The sequence below is a fragment of the Strongylocentrotus purpuratus genome, unplaced genomic scaffold (genome assembly GCF_000002235.5).
Source record: "Strongylocentrotus purpuratus isolate Spur 01 unplaced genomic scaffold, Spur_5.0 spur5_scaffold_17, whole genome shotgun sequence".
Classification (NCBI taxonomy): domain Eukaryota; kingdom Metazoa; phylum Echinodermata; class Echinoidea; order Camarodonta; family Strongylocentrotidae; genus Strongylocentrotus; species Strongylocentrotus purpuratus.
This window is the reverse complement of record NW_022145602.1, coordinates 1,524,933-1,547,894: the sequence shown is the minus strand read 5'-3', so window position 1 is coordinate 1,547,894 and position 22,962 is coordinate 1,524,933. Positions and strand designations below refer to the sequence as shown.

The following is a 22,962-nucleotide window of genomic DNA, read 5'->3' as shown; positions in this document are numbered from 1 at the left end:
TGTTAGGGGACCATTTATTCCCCAATAAGCGAAAGAAAGAGGGAGGATGGAGAACAGTAATGAGAGATGAAGGAAAAGTATATCACAAGAGAGGAGGCATATGCATGTAAATGAAACGTAGAGAGGTGGGAGGTTGCGGTGGCTTGGAGAATCCTGGAATGTTTCACGAAAGTAGAGAATCGTGTTGCATAATAATACAAGAGCATAGACGTCTGAAACGGTGGGGGCGTCTAAGAAATCAATGAGCCCCACTATATTTTTAGTGTGGTTCAGATATTATCGAGACCCCCCCCCCCCCTCCCCCAAATATTTTGGTGGGGTTCGGATGATATCAACCCCTCCCCTTCTCCTCCTTATATATTTAAACAGGGGTCACAATTCAGGTCTCTATAGAAAAATACACCTCCTCCCCCCCCCCCCCCCCCCAAAAAAAAAAAAATCAGCTCGCGCTCGCACGACTAGGCCCTTTTAGTTTGAAAATTTGATTATGGGAACAGGGGTTGGGGTTGAGCTCCCCTGCTATATTGGGTGGAGGAGGGATGAAGAGGAGGAGGTGGCTCAGACATTGAGCATCCACATCTTGGTTCAAGGGGCTTCATTTTAACCCCCAGTATTTTGGTGGGGGTTTCAGATATCTTTGAGCCTGGCCTCCTTATAATTTTAGTGTGGCGCAGATATTATTGGCCTCCAGATATATTTTATTTTTCTGCTGGAGGGGGAGGGGGGGGGGGCGCTTAGATATTATTGAGCGCCCTCATTTTTTTTTTGAGGGGGGGATCTTGAGGGCTCGGATATCATTGAGCCTTCTACGTCCCTCCTGCCAATATGTTTTAACAAAAGTCACATTACAGGTCTCTCTGTCTCGAGGGAAAAAACAACAGCTCTTATTGCCTCGCTTCAGAGGATTAATTCACAATCAAATGTTTGTTTGCTACAATCAATTCCTATTAATTTTCTGATGTCTCAATATAGTATCTCTTCTTTCTTTTCCGGTTTTGTTACGTTTCAAAATAACTCTACAAAAAATACAAAATGCTATTGTAAGAAATAAATTTGCCTGGCAGTCGTTTTCTATTTTCTGATAATGAATGTTTGGTAGGATTCCCGCAACACAAGGCTAAAATTGAATATCTCAGACCAGTTTATATCAGTATTGAATTTACTTTCCCAATATAAACAACATGTGTTGGTTGAAGAATTTCTTGAGGGAAACAATTTGGCCCTTTTAGTTTGAAAAATTGGTTCATAGAAACTATGGGCTGGAGGTCAAGCCGCCTATTATCTTGCATGGGGGGGGGGGGGAGCTGAGATAATCAACCCCCAGTATTTTGGGTGGGGTTCAGATATCACATGAGCCGCTATGTATTTTGAGAGTGGCTAAGATGTTATTGACCCCCAGTTTTTTTTGTGTGTGTGTTTTTTGTTGGGGGGGGGGGGGTTCAGATGTTATTGAGCCTCCCTTTATAATTTGGTAGGGCCTGGATGTTATTGAGCCCCCGTCCCTGTATCTTTTAACACTTGGTCATGTTTCAGGTCAGCTTTATCGAGAACAAAAGAATTCACCTATAGCGCTGCGCGCTGGCATGATTATTTGACGACAGTGTGTGCTTTGTAGAAATATGCTTGATATAGAAGAAGGGGACTAGGGGGCTAAGAACCCCCTCCCCTCCCCCTAGGCATAGCGATATTGAGCACCCAAAATACTGCATGTGCATATTTTTGTTTTGGGCTTGAAATTGCCAGTCTATATAGCTACGTTTTGCGCAAATGCCCCTTTGCGGTTTCTTTATCTAAAAAAGAAATTACTTGCTCTTCACGCTCGCATTTTCATAAAAGCCTTACAAGCGCTTCGCGCTCGCGCCGCAAGATGAATTGAGTACATAGGGGAATAGAAATTTTAAAATGGTTGATAAGTTCATGCCAAACTAGAATGTCAGTGGGCGCTTGTAGCTTCAATCAATAGAAAGACGCGTGGGCCAAGCGGCACCCCCCCCCCCCCAAAAAAAAGTTTTTTAATACATGTGGCGGTTTCAGAATAGGAAGCCAGCTAGCCGGAGAGAAGAGAGAGAGAGAGAGAGAGAGAGAGAGAAAGACAAGAAGAAAAACAAGTCTGTGCAATGCTCTAAATGAGGAAAATATAGCCCCCGCCCCCCCCCCCCCAAAAAAAAATAATAGAGACTTTATCACGGAACTTTCAAAATGTTGCCAAAGGGTGTAAAAGAAACTTATCATGGAAATTTCCAATGGATGGGGGGGGGGGGGGGGTTAATTGACAATTTTCCTTAAATATTTTGTAGAAAGAAAAAAAATGCCCCCCCCCCCTCCCCCGCAGTCGTGTAAATCTTCCGAAGCCTATAAGAGTGAGTGAAATCAAACCATGGAAGGTAAAATAGTAATTGCATTTTATGATAGAGAGACTGTCATGGATATTTCCAAATTTTTGTCAACGGGTTTTATTGACGATAACATCTGTAATTCCTGCATGTCACTTCTTTATTTTATTGTTGGTCGGAATTCACCAAAGTTCTTCGCGATTCGGACGTAGCAGACGACGTGTGTGACGTTTGCAAGAGCTTGGCTACTCGCGGTTACCATTGCTATTTTGCGTATTTTTGGACAGAAGATCTTCTAAATCGTCATGGTTTTGCCTCGCTTCTGACCAAAGCTCACATAATGATGATTTGCAGAAATTTGGCAATCATGTACTATAATAAATACCATGAGCTCAGAAACATTGGTAGGCAAGATAACGTATTGTTTTTTGCCCATTTTCTTTTATTTTGTCCATTTGCAAATGTAGTTTTTAAAACTTTTTCTAAATTTGTCTGCTTAAATATGAATTAAAATAGTTTAATCGACTATATTCCAGAAGAATTCGTGACCACAATTGTGAAGATTCATGCAGAAACAACGAAGCAATCGCGGTTTCCATTTACAGTACACCCTTTCTGCCTCATAATGCAGGGACGTTTCGGGCACGTAAAATAGGCACATAGTAGATACATGTAGTAGCTCCTTGCAAAACTGGAAGAGAGAGAGAGAGAGAGGGTGAGGAGAGAGAGAGAGAGAGAGGAGAGATGTACTGTACATAAAGAAGTTGACATGTACCAGACCATGGAGGCAAGGTGGTATACACAGACAGTCACTCCTCTCGTGTCTGCATATCGGCCGTACAATGAGTGTGGCCAGATACACAATCACACACAAAAAATAGATTCTCAGTACACGCAAAGCAAGTTCAGAACTGATCTGCAGCTCGTTTACATAAATAGCTAGTCTTGATTATTGTGCGTATAGTATTCGTCGCATGTACTGTCAGACTCATGTTATGGTTTTATACAGTCCTATAATTGCTGTATAAATTTACGCATACCTTTTTTATATCCCCTTTTTCTTATTTGGCTGTGCTTCGATGTTGTAATTACCCATTGCTATAGATACACCGAGTTACTTATAGGCCTACCACTTTGTGCTTTCAGAATTTCGTGAAGAGAGATCAAAGTATTTGCCAAACTCGAAAGCAAACGCCTGTAAGATCGAGACTAATCCCAGGGCACTTTGAACGGGTAGCATCGAGCATCCCCCCCCCCCCCCCCCCCCCCCTCGCCAACAACAACCGGCTTTCGAAAGGATTTATGGACATGAATCCCGTGCATACGTCACAGCACGTCTAACTATAAATCATAACTCTTACCTTACCGTATACCCGGACCCTAAACGTATAATGGCTTGTGACGTAGGGACGGGATCTACGCCCATAAAGTGCTACCCCTCTCGAAATGCCGATCAGGCGCGCAAGTGTAAATGATTTCCTTTATAACCGACATTTGAAAAAAAAAAAAAAAAAAAAAAAAAATAAATAAAAGGTATGTTCATGTCAAGTCCATAACAGAAAGGTTGTTTTATGCCGATTATACCCTTGTCCATATAACGACCTTATGGAGGAAGAAGTACATAATTTCATCCATGCCCCAATTTATTTAGCAGTTTTCAAGAATTAACACAAATTAAGATTGTATTTCTGTCTCAATTTTTTGGCTATCAGATGCTCTGTCGACTGTGCCTTTTCCATAGTTTTATTTCTTTACGTAACCATAGGCCTATTCAAAAAGTTTGCGTTGATGGCTAGCTAGGCCACACTTATAACTTCCCGTCTTTTGTTTTTCGTCGAGCTCTGGGCCCTAAATAGGATTAGGCCTACGTAACGGTAAAAACAAAAGAAGCTCAAGTTCACCTGAGCGTTCTCCACGCACATAGAGAGTATTGTGGTGATAAGTGTGCACGTTTTGTCTTGATCTCCCCTTGTTTACAATTGCCTATTACAAACGTATTAGTACGAATATAACAAAAACAATAACACATCAACATTTGTAAACAAATCTCGACATGGATTATTCCAGCTCAGACGAGGAAGAATATAATTTTCAGCGGTACTACCTGGATGACATGGATGACGTCTCATTTCATGCCTCGCCTCAAGTATCATCTCATGTAGCGTCGGTAAGTATTTTGTACATGGTTAGTGTTTTATTTATCAACTTTTAATCTGTGTAATTAAACAAATATGTTACTAATGAACATGCTCATCATTGCTAATTAATCTTTATATTTATCTAAAACAAATGCATTACTTGCAAATGAAAATTAATTAATAAATACATTGTAATTCAAAATAAATTACATAAAACATGATCTGCACACAAGCAGATAATATGCAAATTAACTGGTTTCAATTGGATCCAGTTGGGTAACTGGAAATATTTTCCAATTGGAACCAGTTGGATAACTGGAAATGACTTCTAACTGGAACCAATTGGGTAACTGGAAATGAATTCCAACTGGAACCAGTTGGGTAACTGGAAATGACTTCTAACTGGAACCAGTTGGGTAACTGGAAATGAGTTCTAACTGGAAATGAATTCTAACTGGAACCAATTGGGTAACTGGAAATGAATTCTAACTGGAACCAGTTGGGTAACTGGAAATGAATGCTATAACTGGAACCAGTTGGGTAACTGGAAATCAATTCTAACTGGAACCAATTGGGTAACTGGAAATGAATTCCAACTGGAACCAGTTGGGTAACTGGAAATGACTTCTAATTGGAACCAGTTGGGTAACTGGAAATGAGTTCTAACTGGAAATGAATTCTAACTGGAACCAATTTGGTAACTGGAAATGAATTCCAACTGGAACCAGTTGGGTAACTGGAAATGACTTCTAACTGGAACCAGTTGGGTAACTGGAAATGAGTTCTAACTGGAAATGAATTCTAACTGGAACCAATTGGGTAACTGGAAATGAATTCTAACTGTAACCAGTTGGGTAACTGGAAATGAATGCTAACTGGAACCAGTTGGGTAACTGGAAATCAATTCTAACTGGAACCAATTGGGTAACTGGAAATGAATTCCAACTGGAACCAGTTGGGTAACTGGAAATGACTTCTAATTGGAACCAGTTGGGTAACTGGAAATGAGTTCTAACTGGAAATGAATTCTAACTGGAACCAATTGGGTAACTGGAAATGAATTCCAACTGGAACCAGTTGGGTAACTGGAAATGACTTCTAACTGGAACCAATTGGGTAACTGGGAACTAATTCTAACTGAAACCAGTTGGGTAACTGGAAATGACTTCTAACTGGAAATGAATGCTAACTGGAACCAGTTGGGTAACTGGAAATGACTTCTAACTGGAACCAATTGAGTAACTGGAAAAATTATCTTACTGGTTCCAGTTGCACTTCTTATTGGTTTGAACTGGAAATGAGTACCCATATTAATATTTTCCAGTTCGGCAATTTGTTTCAACTGGAAATTTTCTATTCCAATTGAAACCAATTGAAACCAGTTGGAGATTCCAACTGGTTTCAATTGGATTTTGGTCCTGGGTACCATCATAAAAAGAATTTGTTGGTTGATTTACAAATCAAAGGAGATTTTGAGAGAGAAAAAAATTAAATACATGTGTGGAAGAGAGAAAGAGAGAGAGGGAGTTTAAAAAAAAAAAGTAATGCACTAGTGTATTACTTGTAAGCTAAATGGCCGAGTTATCATGAAAAAACAAGAGTTTCCAGTGACGTTTATATTCAATTTAAAGTAATTAAGTTTCAATTATTATGTAATTCTTTTCTTAGAATAAGGTTTACCCAAATTTAGGTTGTTTTTTTTTCTTCTAACGTGTCCCACAATCAATAATTAGCAGGGCTTAAATTAATCCAAGGCCATCCAAGGCCAGGCCTTGGATGCCCCTTTGATTGGCCTCAATGCCCCTCTCATTGGCCTTGGAGATTTTGTGTGCCCTTTCCAATTCTTCCTATTTGTGCTGTACTATAGGAATGTGCCCTACAGAAAAGTGGCCTTGCCCTAAAAATATTGAAATTTAAGGCCTGAATTAGTAAGGGCCTATTTAAAATCTATGAAATAAGCAAAGTGCGACCCGGCCTGGCCAATCTGCGACTGCAACTGACGTTGGTTTGACGTCATTGTAAAAGTTCTTGTAAAAAGGGGTCTAATGATTGGTATATTTTCCTAGTTCACTGGACAAGACACTGTGTGAACGTAATATAACCCACATATACCCACCCCAAAATCACGTATAGGCCTACTATAGGGAGCATAATAAAAAAATCGTGTACATGATGGAGCCGACAAGATGCTCTATCCATGTGTCACCATTATTATCATAATTGATTGAACAAGAGACGGTGAGAAATAAGTTAAAATAAAAACCAACTTGTTCTTTATTGATCACCAGGATTCCCGTTTATGATTAATTTTTCTCATTTGGAGGGGGGATCCTCATATAAAATAATCTTTTATTTACCTACAGCAACTTAAAAAAACAACCTAATAAGGTAATTTTGTGAGCTGTTGTTTCAAGCAAAAAAAAAACAAACAACAAAACAAACTATCTAGATGATATGGTATATTTTTCTTTATCTTATTATTATTATTTATGTTTTGCCTCCCCCACAGGTTGAAGAAGAAGATATACCAGGACCATTGGGTCTGCAGGAGCAACTCCAGACCAAGCGAAAGACAGGAGGAAAGGCGACAGGACAGACTGGTAAAAAGGCGAAGGACAAGACCGCAAGAAAGGCCAAAGGAAAGAAGGGTGAAAATACAACAGACCAGGCGGACGGAGCAGCCAAAGGAAAGACGGGAGGAAAAGCAAAAGAAAAGAAGGGCGGGAAGGCAAAAGGAAACACGGGAGGAACAGCGAAAGAAAAGAAAGCACGAAAGGCGAAAGGAAAGGGGAAAACAAAAGCCAAGAAGTTTACAATGGGTGGAGTGACAGGTCGCCGCGTTCCCTCTCATATTGCAGAAAGGAGAGCAGAACGTATAGCCGAGCTAAGGGTAAGATTAGCATGTCCAAATTACTGATTTTTTAATGAATTAACGAGTCAGGTAAAAGCCATGCATGTCATCAAGGCATTGACAACAATAAATATCAAAGACCAACTTGGTTAGCATGGTTAATTAGGGGCGACGAAACTTGGGTATTTTTCATTATTCAAGGTATGAAAGATTCTAACGTCTAACTCCGCCCCCCAAAATTCACTCATTATGCCCCCCCCCCCCATAAAGAAATATTTTGCTCATTATGCCAATGGTCAAAAGTGCCCCCTCACAATCAACTCCCCCTACCGACGATGTATGTGCCTTTCTATGTACGTAAAGCCTTTCATCAAGACATGTATCATACTTTTATTACTTTGAATATCATGAAAAAGAAAATGCACACAAATAATTTACTCACTGAATTTTTTTACATTCATAAAGCTCACTTCACGAAAAGTCGCCTGAACCTACGCAATCACACATACACCCTTAGACATACCAGTCACTCTTTACTACTAGATTTGTGCATCAATGATAAAGACACAATAAATTCTATTTACATGATATTGGTAACTTTTATTTCAGACACTAATTGCGGGGTTAACTGTTGACAGGATGCGGGACGTGCTCCTGGGTGTTGTGGAAAGGGAGAGCGGCCTCGTGCTTGACTTACTTAGCTGTCCCCCCCGCGAAGAGCTGAGACCAAGCCCTCAGCCAGGATGGTGCTCATGTGGCAATTGTAGGCCAATGCAGAGGGATATTGAGGCCCTATGTTGCGGTTTGGAGCCAGAAAATTGCCTTTCTCGATCACAGGTCAGTATTCAGTCAAGACACGATAGGTCTTGTCATTAAAAATCTATATCACCATCCAATTTCAAACCGTAAATAAAAAATTCCATATTGTAAGGTAAATCAATATTTTTTATATGTCTACGCGGTTATTACATGTATCTTCAAAATACAATTTTGTTCAGGCCTACACATTTATTCAAAGCAACTTTCTGTACAAAATAAAACTTGAGGATTTCTGACAATGACAATTTATGTACAACAATATCCGATAAAATAGAAGTTTTACAATGATTTTTTGAACTGCTTCAATGGTTTTACTTAAAAATCAAGAAGAATTGGATGAAAGAAAACCCAGAAGTGAATGAAATCGGCAAAAGTGATGAATAATACGTCTTGAAGTGTAACGCTGCATGAAATTACACTTTCTTTTATTGTCACACTCTTCTTACATTTGCATTGAGAATAAACAGTGTACTACAATTAGTAGGCCTACTTGGGCACCATTTTCATTTTCTCCTGTTTACACGTTTTATTCAAACTTAGTTTTTCAAAACCAAATTTAATTCCTCAACTCTTCTTGCCTCTGAATTGATAATACAATACGTGCAACATGTACTTGGGCACACATTTTCCTTTACTTTTGTTACAATATTTACACATTTACACTATGGCTTTCTACGTTCAACATTACCCAATAAAAAATGAAGTTTGGCAATGAAAATATTTGGAAGAGTTTCACTTCGAAATTGAACTAGACAAATGCGACTTTGCTGCTATATATGCCTCCGCCTCTGACATATGAACTAAACTTCCAATCAGATAGTGATCATGTAATATGCCATGATTTCCTTTACTTTAACACTCTATTTGGATCTGAATGTATGATAAATAGTGCACTCAGGCACCAGTTAATGCAAATAAATAAAGAAGAATGAGAAATCTTTGAAAATTTTACTTTTTACACTATTCATTTCATATCTTCAGGAAATATTACTCAGAAAAATCTAGCTATGTTTGTCACCAATATTATCTTATTCTAAGATATAAAATTAAGGTTTGCTTCTATATACAATAATGTATTCATTGTAAACCAATATTGCATCAAAAACTGCCATGACATACAGAACATAACAATACAGTCCACTCTCATTATTACAAGATGCTCGGGAGCAAGCCAATTACCTTATCATAACAAAATCTTATTATACTGAACAAATAGGCACACACAGGTGCACATGTTTCAGATTTGGACCAGGAGAATTGCCTCTTTATAACAAAACTTATTGCATCAGTGCGCGTTACAACATAAGTAGATTGTATCATGTACACAGAAGCAAAAGTATTTCAGTACCAAATGCATCAGATGACTTATCACAAGTTATTTATTTCTAAATGAAAGTTCCCTCTTTTCTGTTTCTTTGTGCAGTATGTCCTGTCAATGATGGATCCGTTCTTTAATGGGCTTCAGAGGAGAATGTGGCGAAATCTAGAAAACCGGGAGGGAAATGAGCAGGAACCAGGTGCAGAGCACAACAGGATAAGATGGCAGGTCTACAGATCATTTACCTTATGGCAACATGGTAGACTGGGTATAGGTAACCGCGTCGTTGTTCCAAGCTGTGTGGTCTGTCGGGTGAGGGACGAATATCCTGACCCTAACAATCACTACACCGGATTCATCCCTGCAAACTTGTAATGACTGTTCCTAGGTAGAGAAACGGCTCCTCCTCCGGGCTTTCAGATCTTCCATGGGTGGTGGTGGGAAAGGGGCCAATCTTTCTCTGATTCTACGAGGATCGTTGGGGTGAGGGTCCGCGGCACAATAGAGGGGAAGGGTGTCTGTGAGCCTGCGATGAAGAATCTCCTCCATCATGCCCAGGATGTATGAATAAGTCTTGGGGACCTTTACCTCAAAGATCACCCAATCCGCCGAGTGTTTTGACCACTTGGATCTGCACCTGCAGTAAATTAAAAGAGAAGTCATTGTAATTACATGTACATGCGTTGTATTTATTTCAATAAAATAGGTTTTCATACACAAGTACCTCACAAACTTTCTTTCTGCAAGTACTAGAACAGGAATTACATAGCAGCTGAATGGTCGTAAGGTGCTCATGTATGAAAGCATGTCATACTACCGTTGTTATGCCAGTAATGATGGAGGACATTTTATGTCGCTAATTGACCACCTTCTGTTCACTCTATCGTGCTGCCAAACAACTGCCCAATGATCCTAGAAATATTTGTGAGAGACTTGTTCCTATTCCACCACTATATCCACGTCATTGTTATTATATCTTATTACCATTGTTTGTCTTCATATGCTAAGTATACTTTACTTTTCATGCCATATGTCTTGTAACATACATGTTGTAAAGGGAGCAACATTGCCCTTATATAATACATTTCAGAATAAGCGTCTGAGTAAATACCACAATGGTGGATCAATATGTGTATTTTAGTTTTTATAGTGTATCTTTACATGAGTTTATTGTTTCACATTTTCACTTCATGTACTTGAACTTTGCTTACTTCTCATTAGGGGCGCAGGATGAGATTTAAAACTAGTACTTTAAATATTTTCTATTAAATGTTGTTATTTTGTACATAATATTGCCGCTGGAGTGACAAGGTCATGTATCTAAAACTTTGATGACAATCACTTGTTTGCGTTTCCCCCAAAATGACTCCACCACAGCATGTCAATGAAAATGCAATCCCATAAGTTACTGCCATGTTGCCACCATTTTTGTGTTTTTGTTTTTCAAAACATTTGGCATTTTTTTAAAGTATTGTCACCTCAATAGTTACGTTTATTCCTATTTTTGGACGTTTTAACTTGCCACCTTGATAACTTACATGCAGTCCAATCCCTTTATAACATGGTGCTCAGCATGGGTACGTAATTATGAACATGTGTCGTGTTTCAAGTTTGGACTTGGAGAACTGCCAAATCATAACACAATCTGTTCTATCCGTGCTTGTTGTAATGGGAGTGGATTATATAACGTATGATTTTGTCTTCTATATTTTTCAGGTAAAAACAGTGATTCTAAATACGTAATTCAGGACTTTTGATGCCCTTTCATCTTGCATATGTAAATAGCATGTTGTATTCATTTCATCAAACACATTCTAATAAAGATTCATTTTTGTTTACTAAGGAACACGTTTGTCTTTTTTGTACTCATTTTGAAAGGTTTTGCATTTCATTTATATTTCAATGTGCAGATACATTCTACAATGGTTAAAGAAATCTTTTCAAAAGTGAATCAAATTTTGCATTGATTAAACATTGTTGACCTGTTAGTAACCATGGTACATGTTCCAGTAAACCCATGATTCAAACTTCCACATAGCATCCTTGTCAATTGATGCCAAAAACTTACTTTGGTTCTCCTTCAGCGTCTAGAGCAATTGGCCTGTCCTTGTGTTTGCTATAGTCAATCATAGCCAGCATATTTCTTGCCCGGTACGCCTGATACCTAAATGTATAACAGATTACACAAAATAAACGCCTTTTAATTATTGAATTGAAACTGTATTGCCTGCTTTTTATTATCACATGGTGGATGATTAAGAATATTCATAGACTTATGCATGTTGGTGTTTAAAATTTCTATATCTTATACTTGAACTAACTTATCAAAATACATACAGAACAAATGACAGTGTAAAACTTCAGAATTAAATGGGTCAAGTTCCACATCCTTATGTTAACTGGAGGGGGGGGGGGGGTCATTTTGACCCACCCCCTGAACAAAATCCGTGACTGCCACGCAACCTTTGACCTACGTTCTTCAATATCTAATCAGATCTTCTTCCTATAGTGATGCATACTATCCTTAAGTTTGAAGTTCATCTCTCTAGTGGTTCTTGAGATATCGTGATAACGAGCAAACAGGAATGATGGTCAACCCCAAAACAAGATGCCTCCGGCACCACCTCCGATGGCGGAGGCATAAAAATATACAATTCTTACTAACCCGAACGAGAAGCGCTTGCTGCAATACATTAGAATGTGGCTGTGAAGAGATTCCAACTCGCCGGTGTGCCTAGAATAACAGAAAAAAAGGGATAACACTATAACATTTCAATCCGTGCATGAAACAGCAGTAATAAATCAGAATGTTTATATGGCTTGTGATCTTCTATTTACATCTTGTAATGCTGTAACAGAAATGGACTATACACATGTAGTCAAACAAATAAAAGGAGGCATCCAATGCCCTAGTATGCGCAAAATACAATACAGTTCACCCCTGTTATACAAGCACAGATACAAGATAACCTTTTCCTGCTCCTAATCTGAAACTGTCGCATGTAAACCAGGGTCTGCAGTCCAATCCCATCGTAAATAGGTGCTCGGGACAAAAGCATTTACTTTTTTATAACGAAATCTCGCTATAGCAAAGCACAGAGACGCAGGCTCACACAATTGAAATTGGGACTGGGAGAGCTGCCTCCTTATAATAAAATCTTGTATCCACGCCCTTCAGAACAGAAATAGACTGTAAAACTAAACCTAGCATCTCGTTATTACAAAAGTGAAAAAAAAAAAAAAAATATTGATAAAATAGTACATCAATAAGAAAAAGTGTAAATTGCCAGTCCCTTTTCTCTACGTATCAGTTTTTAATTTTACTATAATAACAAGGTGCCCATTTAAGTTGGTCCCATATGTGTCAAAGTGCGGTTCGTATACTCGGTTGGTATACTGAATAAGCCCAAATTTGTTACTAGGTTGGAAAATTTACATAATTTCACCAATTTTATGATGTTTTCATTACTGTAAATAGCCTCATATTTCAAGTAGAAATAACCTTTTATAGGATAACATGTATGTAACAAAATCTATATCCCTTGTATTACCCTAAAAAACTGCTACAATAAATTTCAGTGATGTTGTACATTACTCAATTTACGCTTACCTGAAATTAATGAACTTGACAAGTGTATTTAGAAATCTCTTGTCAAGTATTATTTTGACCAGAGCATCATGAGCCTTTGTGCCAGACTTCAGCCACTCCTCCTCCTCCCTCTCGTCGATGTCCCCATGCTCGCAGTGTGCAACGCCTCCAAGCCCCCCGGTTATACCCCATTCATGCTGGTTGGTCACATGGTGCACAAGTCCTCGCCATTTGCTCTGTGGAATGAGAAAATTGATATCATAAAATGGTTAACACTAACTGCACGTTGGGTGGGGGGCAATCAAAACTGTAGCATCTTCAGAAATGTCGCTTCATGATTTTTTTCTTTCAAGTCCTACGGATCAATTTTCAGCATTAAAAAAAAGACAGGGTTTCTTCTTTTGCATCATTTTTGAGGCATCAGCAAGTTTTTCTGGTGATCAGCCCCTTAGGAGCTACACCCCCCCCCCCCTCTCCCGCCCCACAGACGGTCATAAAAAGTTCAAATTAGGCCGATTTAGTAAAGGTTAATTATGTCATTGTTCAACCATCAACATCTATTTCTCAAATATCTGCATTAAAGAAAAAATAAATGCAACCAGAGTACACTTACCAAGAAAAGTTGCGTGTTTCCTTCGCAGGTCTCAGAGCAGAACCAGAAGTGGTTCACCACCTTTTTGGTCCATTTTCTGAGGCTCTTGTTGGCTGCTACAGTTGATGCCTTTGATTAAAAACAAATTTTCAATTAAAACCACATTAATTGAGAAATCACCCTCTCAAGTATTTTAACATAAATGTAATTGCATCATGTAAACAGAAATCCATCAGCTGAGACTTTCATAGTAATCAATGTATTGTATGCAATGATAATCAGATAAGTCACGTATGTATTTTTAATAGAATATATTGTGCATGGCCATCTGTTTTTTCATGAAAGAGCAGAAGAAAACTACACATGTAAATTCTCCACCTGCATAAAACTATAGAGCAATTTTCACACATGTTCTCTTACCTTTGAGATTTTCTTTCCAAGGTTTTTGGCCCCGTGCCACACATCCCAACTATGGACAATTTCTGGATAGTCTTTTCCTGTGTAGTCAAAAGAAAAATAATGAAAGGCATTACACTACACGAAATATCCTGAATAAAAAATACAGATTTATGTATATTTTTAGGGGGGGGGGGGCTCATAACTGTAGTTCAAATAATTGTTGAATTATGGCAGACTGTCATTGGTACTATCATTGGCATGTCCTATTATAGATTTGCAAGTATACCAGATTCTATGTGGCCTCAAAAAAAGCTACGTTTAACTTTAGAAATCTGTAAGAGTTCGTATGGTAGGAAACCTTCAAATTGATAGTATTTCTACTTACTGATGATGGCTGATATCGTAGGGTGTGCATCGGTGATCACCTCTTTCACGTTCACTTTATGATCTTTAAGGGACTTTAGGGCTCTAACCAGTCCCTCCGGCTCCATGCCCCCACTCCGATCTTTTGTCTCCCGCTTGTCCAGGAACTCGGCTGCCAAGATTTCTTTTGTGTGATGATCCAAGAGTGTGTATGTGCAATACTGGGCACAAAAGCCTGGGGAGTCGTTTCTGGCATCTCCTAATGCAAAGAAGATTAAGCAATCAGACAACACATGAATTAACAATTACGATTAATAGACTACATTATATATTAATATATTATTCCAATGTACTCCTTTTATGAGAGAAGGATACAAGCTTCTATTATATCAAGACCATCTAAACATCTAAAGGGAAACAGAAAAGGTGACATTTAAAGACAAGTTCTACAATGCATTTCTCTCTAGTGGGAGGCAATGTAGGTGATTACTATAGACCGGACACCTGTTTTTATTGTGAGGTCACCACCAAATCAAGTATCACTGTAACTCTCTTGGTCCCCAGCACCTCAATTACGAATGGAGTGGATTGAACAAAAAGTTTTAATTACATTTCTATAATTTTTTTTTTTTTTTTTTTTTTGGGGGGGGGGGGGGGGGGGAGGTGACATGACACTCACCACACACAGCAATCTCCTGATTTTTCAGCTTTGTCCTTGTGGCATTAATGGTGGCCTCAAACTCTGCCTCGATGACAGGACACAAATAGTGACTCTGCATAGCAGAAAACAGTCGGGATGAGAACATGTGGAGATTCATGAAATCGGCCAGTCTCTTCACTTTCAAGAAATTGTTTCCTGAAAGAAGAATCGACGAGGCCAATTTCATGTCTCCCACATGAGACCCATTGACCGTTTCCTGCATGCAGAGTCTGCTTGTATGTCCTTGCTGACATGTCTGTAATTTTCAAAAAAGGGAGAAAGCAATTGATTATTGATTTGTGTAAAATTCTTTATTTTATTTTATATTACCCGGTACGTGACTGATGATGATCTGAATTATATCCGAAGGAACCCTCACATTATCACACTTCTTTTATACAACGAAACAGATATACATTTATATGGCAAATAGTCAAATCATGTCTTGTATCAACAGAGAGAATAAAAAGAAAATTGTCACTTTAACAGTACATCAATTGAACAAACACTCACATGGCTTTACCAATTGAACAATGAAATACAATTACCCAAACAATATGTGCAGACGTGCCTGCCTCCACGACATCAACTTGGTTGTTTTCCCGACACATCCCACATGTCGGCCTTGCCTGCTGAGCCAAGCGCTTGATCATGGAATCAGTGACTAGAAACAATTTAGTACTTGCTGCTACCGATGCAGAAGCCAATTTGTGGTGCAGGCCAGAACACGAAACTTCAGCATCCTCCTCCAACACACCAAACACCTCCTCGTCATCACGTATAGTCGGCAAGTTCTTACACTTTGATCTGTAAAAGAACGAGAGAGACAGGAATATAGACTTCACAACAGATAAGCATGATCAACAAAAGATATATATTCGATCATTCCAGGTAAGGAATCAACAAAAATAGATGACAACTTTGACCTATCATTGTGCCTCTATTGAATGAATGTGTGTAAAAATTGTACTTTCCCCAATAATTTTTAAAAAAATTAAGCAATAAAGTTATCTTTAAAATGTTTATATTACTATACATCATGTGCATTACAAATGTTATTATCTAAAATGCTTCACCTGTTCATCTGATTAGTTAATACATGCTGTTATTTTTACACTTACTTATTCTGTTCGTGATTTGGGTGCCAGTTTTCATCATCATCCTCCTCCTTGATGTCGTCGCTCCGCTCTTGAGGGTAGATGAAGTTCCCTTTCTCTATGCACTCCACACTGAAACTGTTAAATGAACAAAAAAATTACAATACAAATTTGTCAAATTGTGTTCAAGTCCACACTCGATTAATCTTCTTACAGTAGAAGGCTCATGAATTAAGTGATAAGACTTTTATCAAAACACAAAAGGGAAATAGCACATGTTAGGTATTTATTAACAAATTTACAAAGTGTTAGAATTATTGTATTCAAACCCCAGTTATATCATACAATTTTGCGACTAAATTTGATGGGTAATACTCAAATAATTTTGAGAAAAAAGGCCTGATCTACTTGATCGGGCTGATTCATGGGATCAAAAATAGCGAGCTATTTTATGACATCGACATAGTGAAGAAATTCTTATACACACACAAACATGCAGAGCCTGTTCGATAGTACCTTTGCAAACTTTGTTGGCAAGGACAACGCTCGACAAAAGATACATATGGATCCCATAAATTTAATAAATAACAACAAATATGATATGACACATTAAAGGCACTGATTACCATCAGGATAGTGATTTTTCACTTTGTAAGAAAAAAGCAACATCACAAACCACCCCTTTAGTGCCAGTTAAACATTACTTACTTAGAATCAGAATCTTCCTTAGAGTGTGAAGGTCCTTGCAGCAGCGTTGGTCTACAGCAAAACAAAGAAAACATGTAAATGTTTTTTTCTTTCTATGAAGAATGAAATCAGTACCACGCTTGAAATGTTACAAGAAAAAATACCGAAGTGACACAGTAACTACCGGTAATACAAACAGTATCCATACTTTTCTTTGCACACTAAAACCACAAACATATATTTCATTTACATTAACTACATCTATTTATAAAATACAATAGGTGCATAATTGTGATGTTCCAGTTCATAAAACAAACAACTCTAGATCATAATTAATAATATTGTGTACCTTCCAGAGTCCTGATCTGTCACATCCTCGTCAGAATTCAGAAGCGGCTCCACTCCATGCATTTCATCACTACAATGTAGATGTAAAAGTTCCGGAATCGTTTATAAATGTACAGAAGATAAATTCATTTAACTTTCAGTTTGGTATTGGGATTATAAGATTTAGCAATGTAGACTTGATCATAATTAAATTACCCAGTACATACATGTAAACCAGAATGTTAAACTCATTAAAACGCATCAATTAACAGTATTTGTAAGTCCATGGTTGTAAATTTCACAGAAGACTCTTGAAAAAAAAAAAAAAACAATGATTATTTGTGAAAAATCCTACATAAATCCAGGACATAATCTTATACCAAGACTGAATGTATGTTACTAACTGAAAAGGATGAAGGATCTGCATATTACATGGTAAGAAACCTTACCTTTCCGGAAATGGAGGACCAGGATATGCAATGTCGTTATCATCATTGAGACTCCTGCAAACAAAAGAGGATGAAAATATTAATGACCCAAAACACATATCCAGTGGCAGTGAATTTACTGGCAAAACAATGTAAACACATTACATTCAGTCTCTGTACACCAAAGCATTGTTTTATGAGTTGAGATATTCAGCAAATTTGAGAGAATACATTCATGTAAAGTCTGTACTTGTAGGCCTACAAAACCATGGCATATTTCCTATAAAATTGAAGGTAAGATATGTAAACAAATGATGGTTAATTTTAACAATGTACAGCAAGGAGAGCTTAATCATATCCTTGTAAACGTAATGAAATAAATATACAAAAGCAAAAAGAAATTAATACATAGATGTAAGCCTACCTTAAAAAGCAGACGGTATGTACAAAAAAATTGTCAAACCATTGGTGGTCTGGATGCCATACAATAATTGGACAGAGTGTTTATTTTGCAATTCACCATAGGGAACAAAAAAGTATAGGTCTCTTTACAACAAGAAAAGGGTATCTTAGTGAGGAGAAAATGATAATTCATACTTGTGACATTTCGGCCTCTTTAATCTTTGCGCACGAGGGGAATTGAAGACAGGCAAGCTAAAAGAAAAGAAAGAAGACATGAAAGCAATATGACTTATAAACTCTTTCGTTATTATATATCTTGTATACAAGTATGTCCTGCATTGGTAGTAACGTACCATGACTTGGACTACTACTCTTATCAATATAATGAAAGTAAATGTACAATTCTTTTTTATATTTTTCATATTCACAATTCTATATACTCAAATTATGTTCCTTGATTGGAGCCTTACAATAAAGTGATACAAAATCATGATGATCTTGTATAAAATAAAGTTACACTCCTTTGCATGTTTACGATTCACAGTATGCCAAAATATGCATTTGGTAGATCAGAATCTAAACACAACAAATTTTCAGGTCTACTAAAATCTAAAAACTCAGCAACTTGCCCCCACCCCCTCATTAAATCCTCAATCCGCACCTACAAGGTAACTGGTTTTAAGGTAAAAATAATTCATACCTGTTGCATTCAGACTCGTTGAATTTTGGCACACGTGGGGAGTTGAAGAAAGGCAACCTAGAAAAAAGAAAAAGGCATAAATTATAAACATAAATTCATGTTGTTAGTTTTGTATGATAACGAAAGTTGCATCACTCTTTTCATGACATGATTGATGTTATATCCAAATTTGTGTCCATGACTGGTCTTCTTACATGCCATAGCCGCCTTGTGTAACAAATCCAAGTATTAATTATTCCATCTAAAAACTGATTTTGTCTATAATGCTTGCATAAGTATTGAATTGTTAAGTATAAGGTAATCCTTATTTTCACCATGAATAGATCTTTATCCTTCTTACCTTGCAACAGACATGGGCGTCTGTGATCCAGTACATGTAGCAACTGCCTGAGGTGTCATGGCCTTGGGGGTTCTAAATGAGAGGGGCAAAAATAATGAAGGACAATAATAATACAGTCTACTTTTCTTATTTTCTAATATCAGCCTACACAAATAATTTGGAAAAAGGGGCTTATTTGTTACTCCTCCGTCTTTGACTTGGCAGCACCTCAAAGGCTGTCCCTCTCTTCTGCTATATTACAATCGAGAATCAATGTGAGCCGATTAAAATCTGGCCATCCGAATAAGGTGCTCTCGGGGGGGGGGGGGGGGGGGGGGGGGCTTGGGGGGGGGGAGTTGGTGTCAAACAAAACTAATTGCGACGTTTGAAGAAGAAAAAAAAATCATAAAGCAACAAAATTGCTGAAAATACATGACAAAATTTGTCGGCTCTGAAGCTATTCATAGATTTACTAAAACCAGCAGTAACACTGACTGAGCCATCTACTGCTACTGGAGCCGAGATCTACATACAATAACTTGAACGATTGGAGGAAGAACAATAAGAAGAGGAAAGAGAAAAAGCTCCCATAAAGCAAGTGAGAAACCACAGAAGCTAGATGTCTTCAATTTGCCTAAAGATCTAGAATTGAATTGGGTCTCGAGTTATCCCTGACCCTTGCCCGGCCCAGCAGGACTTGGGACTGACTTTTTTTTTTACAGACAATTAAATTAGAGCTAGATCTACCATAGACATGCAGATACCAGGCCTATAGGGAGAACTTGGCCAACAACGCGCTGTGATTGTGTTGGCCAAGTCTTCCCTAGATCTATAGGCCGGGCATCGACATGTCTATGGTATATCACAGATCAGTATCATATTCATACGTACTGACATAGAAATAACTTCAATAGATCATATATTGTATAAATCAAAGTTCATGTCGCTATAATGTATAGATCTCTAGTCTAAGACTAAGTGGAAATTTTTCGGGGTGATAATAGATCTAACGTTAGATCTATTTCATTGATTTGCGCAGATATATTTGCGCATGTCGGTTTTCTAAAAAATTTCAACTTCAATTTAATTTTAATAGAGCAAAAAATTCTCTTTCTTGTGGTACCAAGTACATCAAAATTGGATAAGGAGATGAAGTGTCAGAACGGCGTCGAACTTTGATTTTACCCTCAAAACCATGACCATTTTTGCAAGCATATTTGAGTGAAAAAGGGCAGAAGATATTGCTGTGTGTCCGGACACCCTAGTAGTCTAACTTTCTACTCTCATAATGGAGACTTCACAAAAATTGGGAAATTAAGCTTTTGCGTATGTCCTGAACTAGGTCTAGTCCAAAAAATGTGGAAATATTTATAGTATTTTCATATATGCAAAACTCCATAAGGAGAAGCAAAGGCTCATTCAGTCCAGCTTCAAATTGCCTCGGCGATAGCAGTGATGAATACCAATGCCGTGCATGCATCGCGCCGCCCCAGCCCTGGGGCAGACGCGACGCGTCTCGCTCCAACTCAGTGCGTGCCGAGCATTCATTCGCGATTCATTAATTTCAGAAGACCCAATAATGCCAATATTACTTTGACAACATTGAATATAGATATTGAATTTTTAGATTTTGTGTTTCAAACAAAAAATTGTCGTGAGAAAGAAGTAAAAGATAGATCTAACGTAAGAGTCAAGAGACATCAGAGACTTACGGGTTAGGCCTACTGTATGATTCGATGGCCACTGCAGCTGCCTCCCCTGTCGATCTCAATTTCTCCTTTTTTGCGATCCTTTGCAGCTCCTCAAAGTACTCCATCTTTACCCACACCGCTTTGTGGGTATTTTCGTATTTTAGCTTGTTCAATCTTCTTGCAAGTTTTTCTGCTGACACACTTCTCTTTGGTTTGACGTTAGGCATGATGAAACGCTAATATTGTGAAACTACTCGATAGTACGGTATGTAATGGCGCGGCTTTCGCTCGATCGATCTTTATCCAAAGTCAGTCCAAAGTCAGGGTGCTAAATTCACTCCGCTGCAGTCACAAAACCAGCTAGCGCTGGGCGATTTCAGAGCGGCCTTACAGTCCGCTACCAGCCCGAGGAGAAGCTCACTGTGCGGTATTCTGTGCGAGAGGGAGCTATGTCGCCGCTACGAGTTCATGACGATTCCTTGGTATCGTCATCAGCGTTCAATTTTAAATCATAGATATCTTGATAAAATACACTACCGATTGGCTTATAAACTTCAGGCAGTTCCTGTTTGACCCAAAGGTTTGAAATTATGATAACAACATTCGCTGGAACACTGTTTTTTTTTAAAATCATGCACGAAGTTAACCAATGCCTTTAAGAAAATTCAGCTTTTTGTGTAAGTCTCATTTGATTTGTTGGATATAATTATAAATAATTATTTTCATCAAGTGACTGTACATTACATTTTGTTTTGTTTACCAGCGGTTTAAGATTGAATCGAAAGATTTCAAAATGTCTTTGAAAGTTAATAGCATAAAGGATAGTCAGTGTGTCCATCCGACTGGACACATCTATGTATCCCTTATTGTTTCAGAACTCCATTAAAAAAATTGTTGATATTGATAGAGTTGAAAATGATGTTATCTGTGAATTTTGATTGAATCTGCCATGAGAAAATATAAGAAAATTATGAACAACTGTTTCTAATGATTACGCCGTTTTGCTTTAAAATGTGATCAGATTCCTAAATTGAATCTAATACATTCCATGTGTATCTTGATACAAATTAAGGGACTGTAAAAGATCAGTTTTCTTTTTCCTTAGACAATTTAGGTGGGTCAGTTGTATGATTCGGCCGCTTCGAAATGAATTTTACAAAGCTTAAACAAATTACTGTTTAATTAATAACAATGTAACTAACTGTCGACTGTAATCTTGTAGGTCCTATATACATTTTGTCATAGTGAAATATAGAGACAGATTTTGTCATGTCTTGATTCAATTTACACAGGTCAGTGTGTTGTAATTTATGATGACTACTGATGACGTATCCGATTTAAATTCAATATAACTTATAGATTATTCATTAAACCACAAATGATTAGTATTTACAACGTAGAAAAATAAAAATAAGAAAGAAAGAAAGAACATAAAATGAGGGGTCCTGTCTGCTATAATAATGGCGGGAAATTGTTGTTTTATCATGTGATCTGCCTGTCTATTTTTTAAAGAGACAGATTGAACTTGTAAAATGGGGAGAAATCGATGAGAATTATTTTTTTGTTCAACTATTAAATCCTTTTAATTCATGATGAACTATACTGAAGTCATGAATTACGAAATCTTGAAATATTTCTTCAAGTGAGCACCTTAATGTGAAACTGCGTTTCTAAACCCTAGATTTGTTCAGTGGTTTTAATGCCTATTATTTTTTCTATAAGAGGGGCGCATAATTGTTATAACGTTCCGTTTATTTTTCCTTCATTTTTTTTTTCTGTGTTTATGACTTATCAGTGTGTTTTCTTTTCGAAAACTTTTCCGCTATGTCGCATTTCGACCATATACTGGATATTATCCACGATACGGGGAAGGTCCCGGAGTTACACATCACTTTTTTTCAAATTCCCCTTCCCACACTCAACTCTTATGGTTTCACATCCTTTTAATCATTCCCTGAATTCCCTTTTTTTTCCCCCTCAGTGTACTCTTCGTCCTCTCTTCACATCTCTTTAAATCTCTTTTCTTTCCACTCGCCCTCTTCACTTTGGAAGTCTATATATTCATGATTATAATTATTAAGAGTTTTTTAGTCTATTTTCCCAATTATTACACTTGAAAAAAACATCTGGTTTTAAATATGTATAATTCATCTCCCCCCCCCCCACCCTCCTCTCCCAGCCTCTTCCTATCTTTCTAGTGTCTCTTTCT

General features: G+C 37.7%; 2 protein-coding genes across 3 annotated transcripts; one reads left to right on the top strand and one right to left on the bottom strand.

Moving 5' to 3' along the window:
- Positions 1 to 4,269: 4,269 nt before the first annotated feature.
- LOC115925136 lies at positions 4,270 to 8,292 on the top strand. Its single transcript, XM_030988437.1, has 3 exons — positions 4,270 to 4,500; positions 6,981 to 7,361; positions 7,932 to 8,292. Exons 1-3 carry the CDS (start codon positions 4,387 to 4,389, stop codon positions 8,196 to 8,198), a joined length of 762 nt encoding a protein of 253 aa, XP_030844297.1. The 5' UTR covers positions 4,270 to 4,386; the 3' UTR covers positions 8,199 to 8,292.
- On the bottom strand, positions 7,897 to 21,412 carry LOC100890947. Of its 2 annotated transcripts, XM_030988435.1 has the most exons (17): positions 20,775 to 21,412; positions 19,084 to 19,155; positions 18,744 to 18,800; positions 18,239 to 18,295; positions 17,663 to 17,716; positions 17,236 to 17,304; positions 16,908 to 16,958; positions 16,224 to 16,337; positions 15,651 to 15,909; positions 15,082 to 15,358; positions 14,425 to 14,661; positions 14,061 to 14,137; positions 13,662 to 13,769; positions 13,070 to 13,284; positions 12,125 to 12,193; positions 11,528 to 11,623; positions 7,897 to 10,096 (listed from the first exon to the last, which is right to left on the bottom strand). In XM_030988435.1, the coding sequence occupies exons 1-17, from the start codon at positions 20,978 to 20,980 to the stop codon at positions 9,844 to 9,846; spliced, it is 2,271 nt and encodes a 756-aa protein (XP_030844295.1). In that variant the 5' UTR covers positions 20,981 to 21,412; the 3' UTR covers positions 7,897 to 9,843. The 2 variants fall into 2 exon arrangements, with proteins under 2 accessions (XP_030844295.1, XP_030844296.1); XM_030988436.1 differs by lacking the exon at positions 18,239 to 18,295.
- Between the last annotated feature and the right edge of the window lie 1,550 nt (positions 21,413 to 22,962).

Coding starts and splice junctions, on each gene's coding strand:
- LOC115925136 (XM_030988437.1), top strand. CDS start 4,387: ATGGATTATTCCAGCTCAGACGAGGAAGAATATAATTTTCAGCGGTAC. Junction 4,501..6,980: donor TATCATCTCATGTAGCGTCG/GTAAGTATTTTG, acceptor CCTCCCCCACAG/GTTGAAGAAGAAGATATACC. Junction 7,362..7,931: donor AACGTATAGCCGAGCTAAGG/GTAAGATTAGCA, acceptor CTTTTATTTCAG/ACACTAATTGCGGGGTTAAC.
- LOC100890947 (XM_030988435.1), bottom strand. CDS start 20,980: ATGCCTAACGTCAAACCAAAGAGAAGTGTGTCAGCAGAAAAACTTGCA. Junction 16,959..17,235: donor ACAGATCAGGACTCTGGAAG/GTACACAATATT, acceptor GTTTTGCTGTAG/ACCAACGCTGCTGCAAGGAC. Junction 11,624..12,124: donor AGCAAGCGCTTCTCGTTCGG/GTTAGTAAGAAT, acceptor TTATACATTTAG/GTATCAGGCGTACCGGGCAA.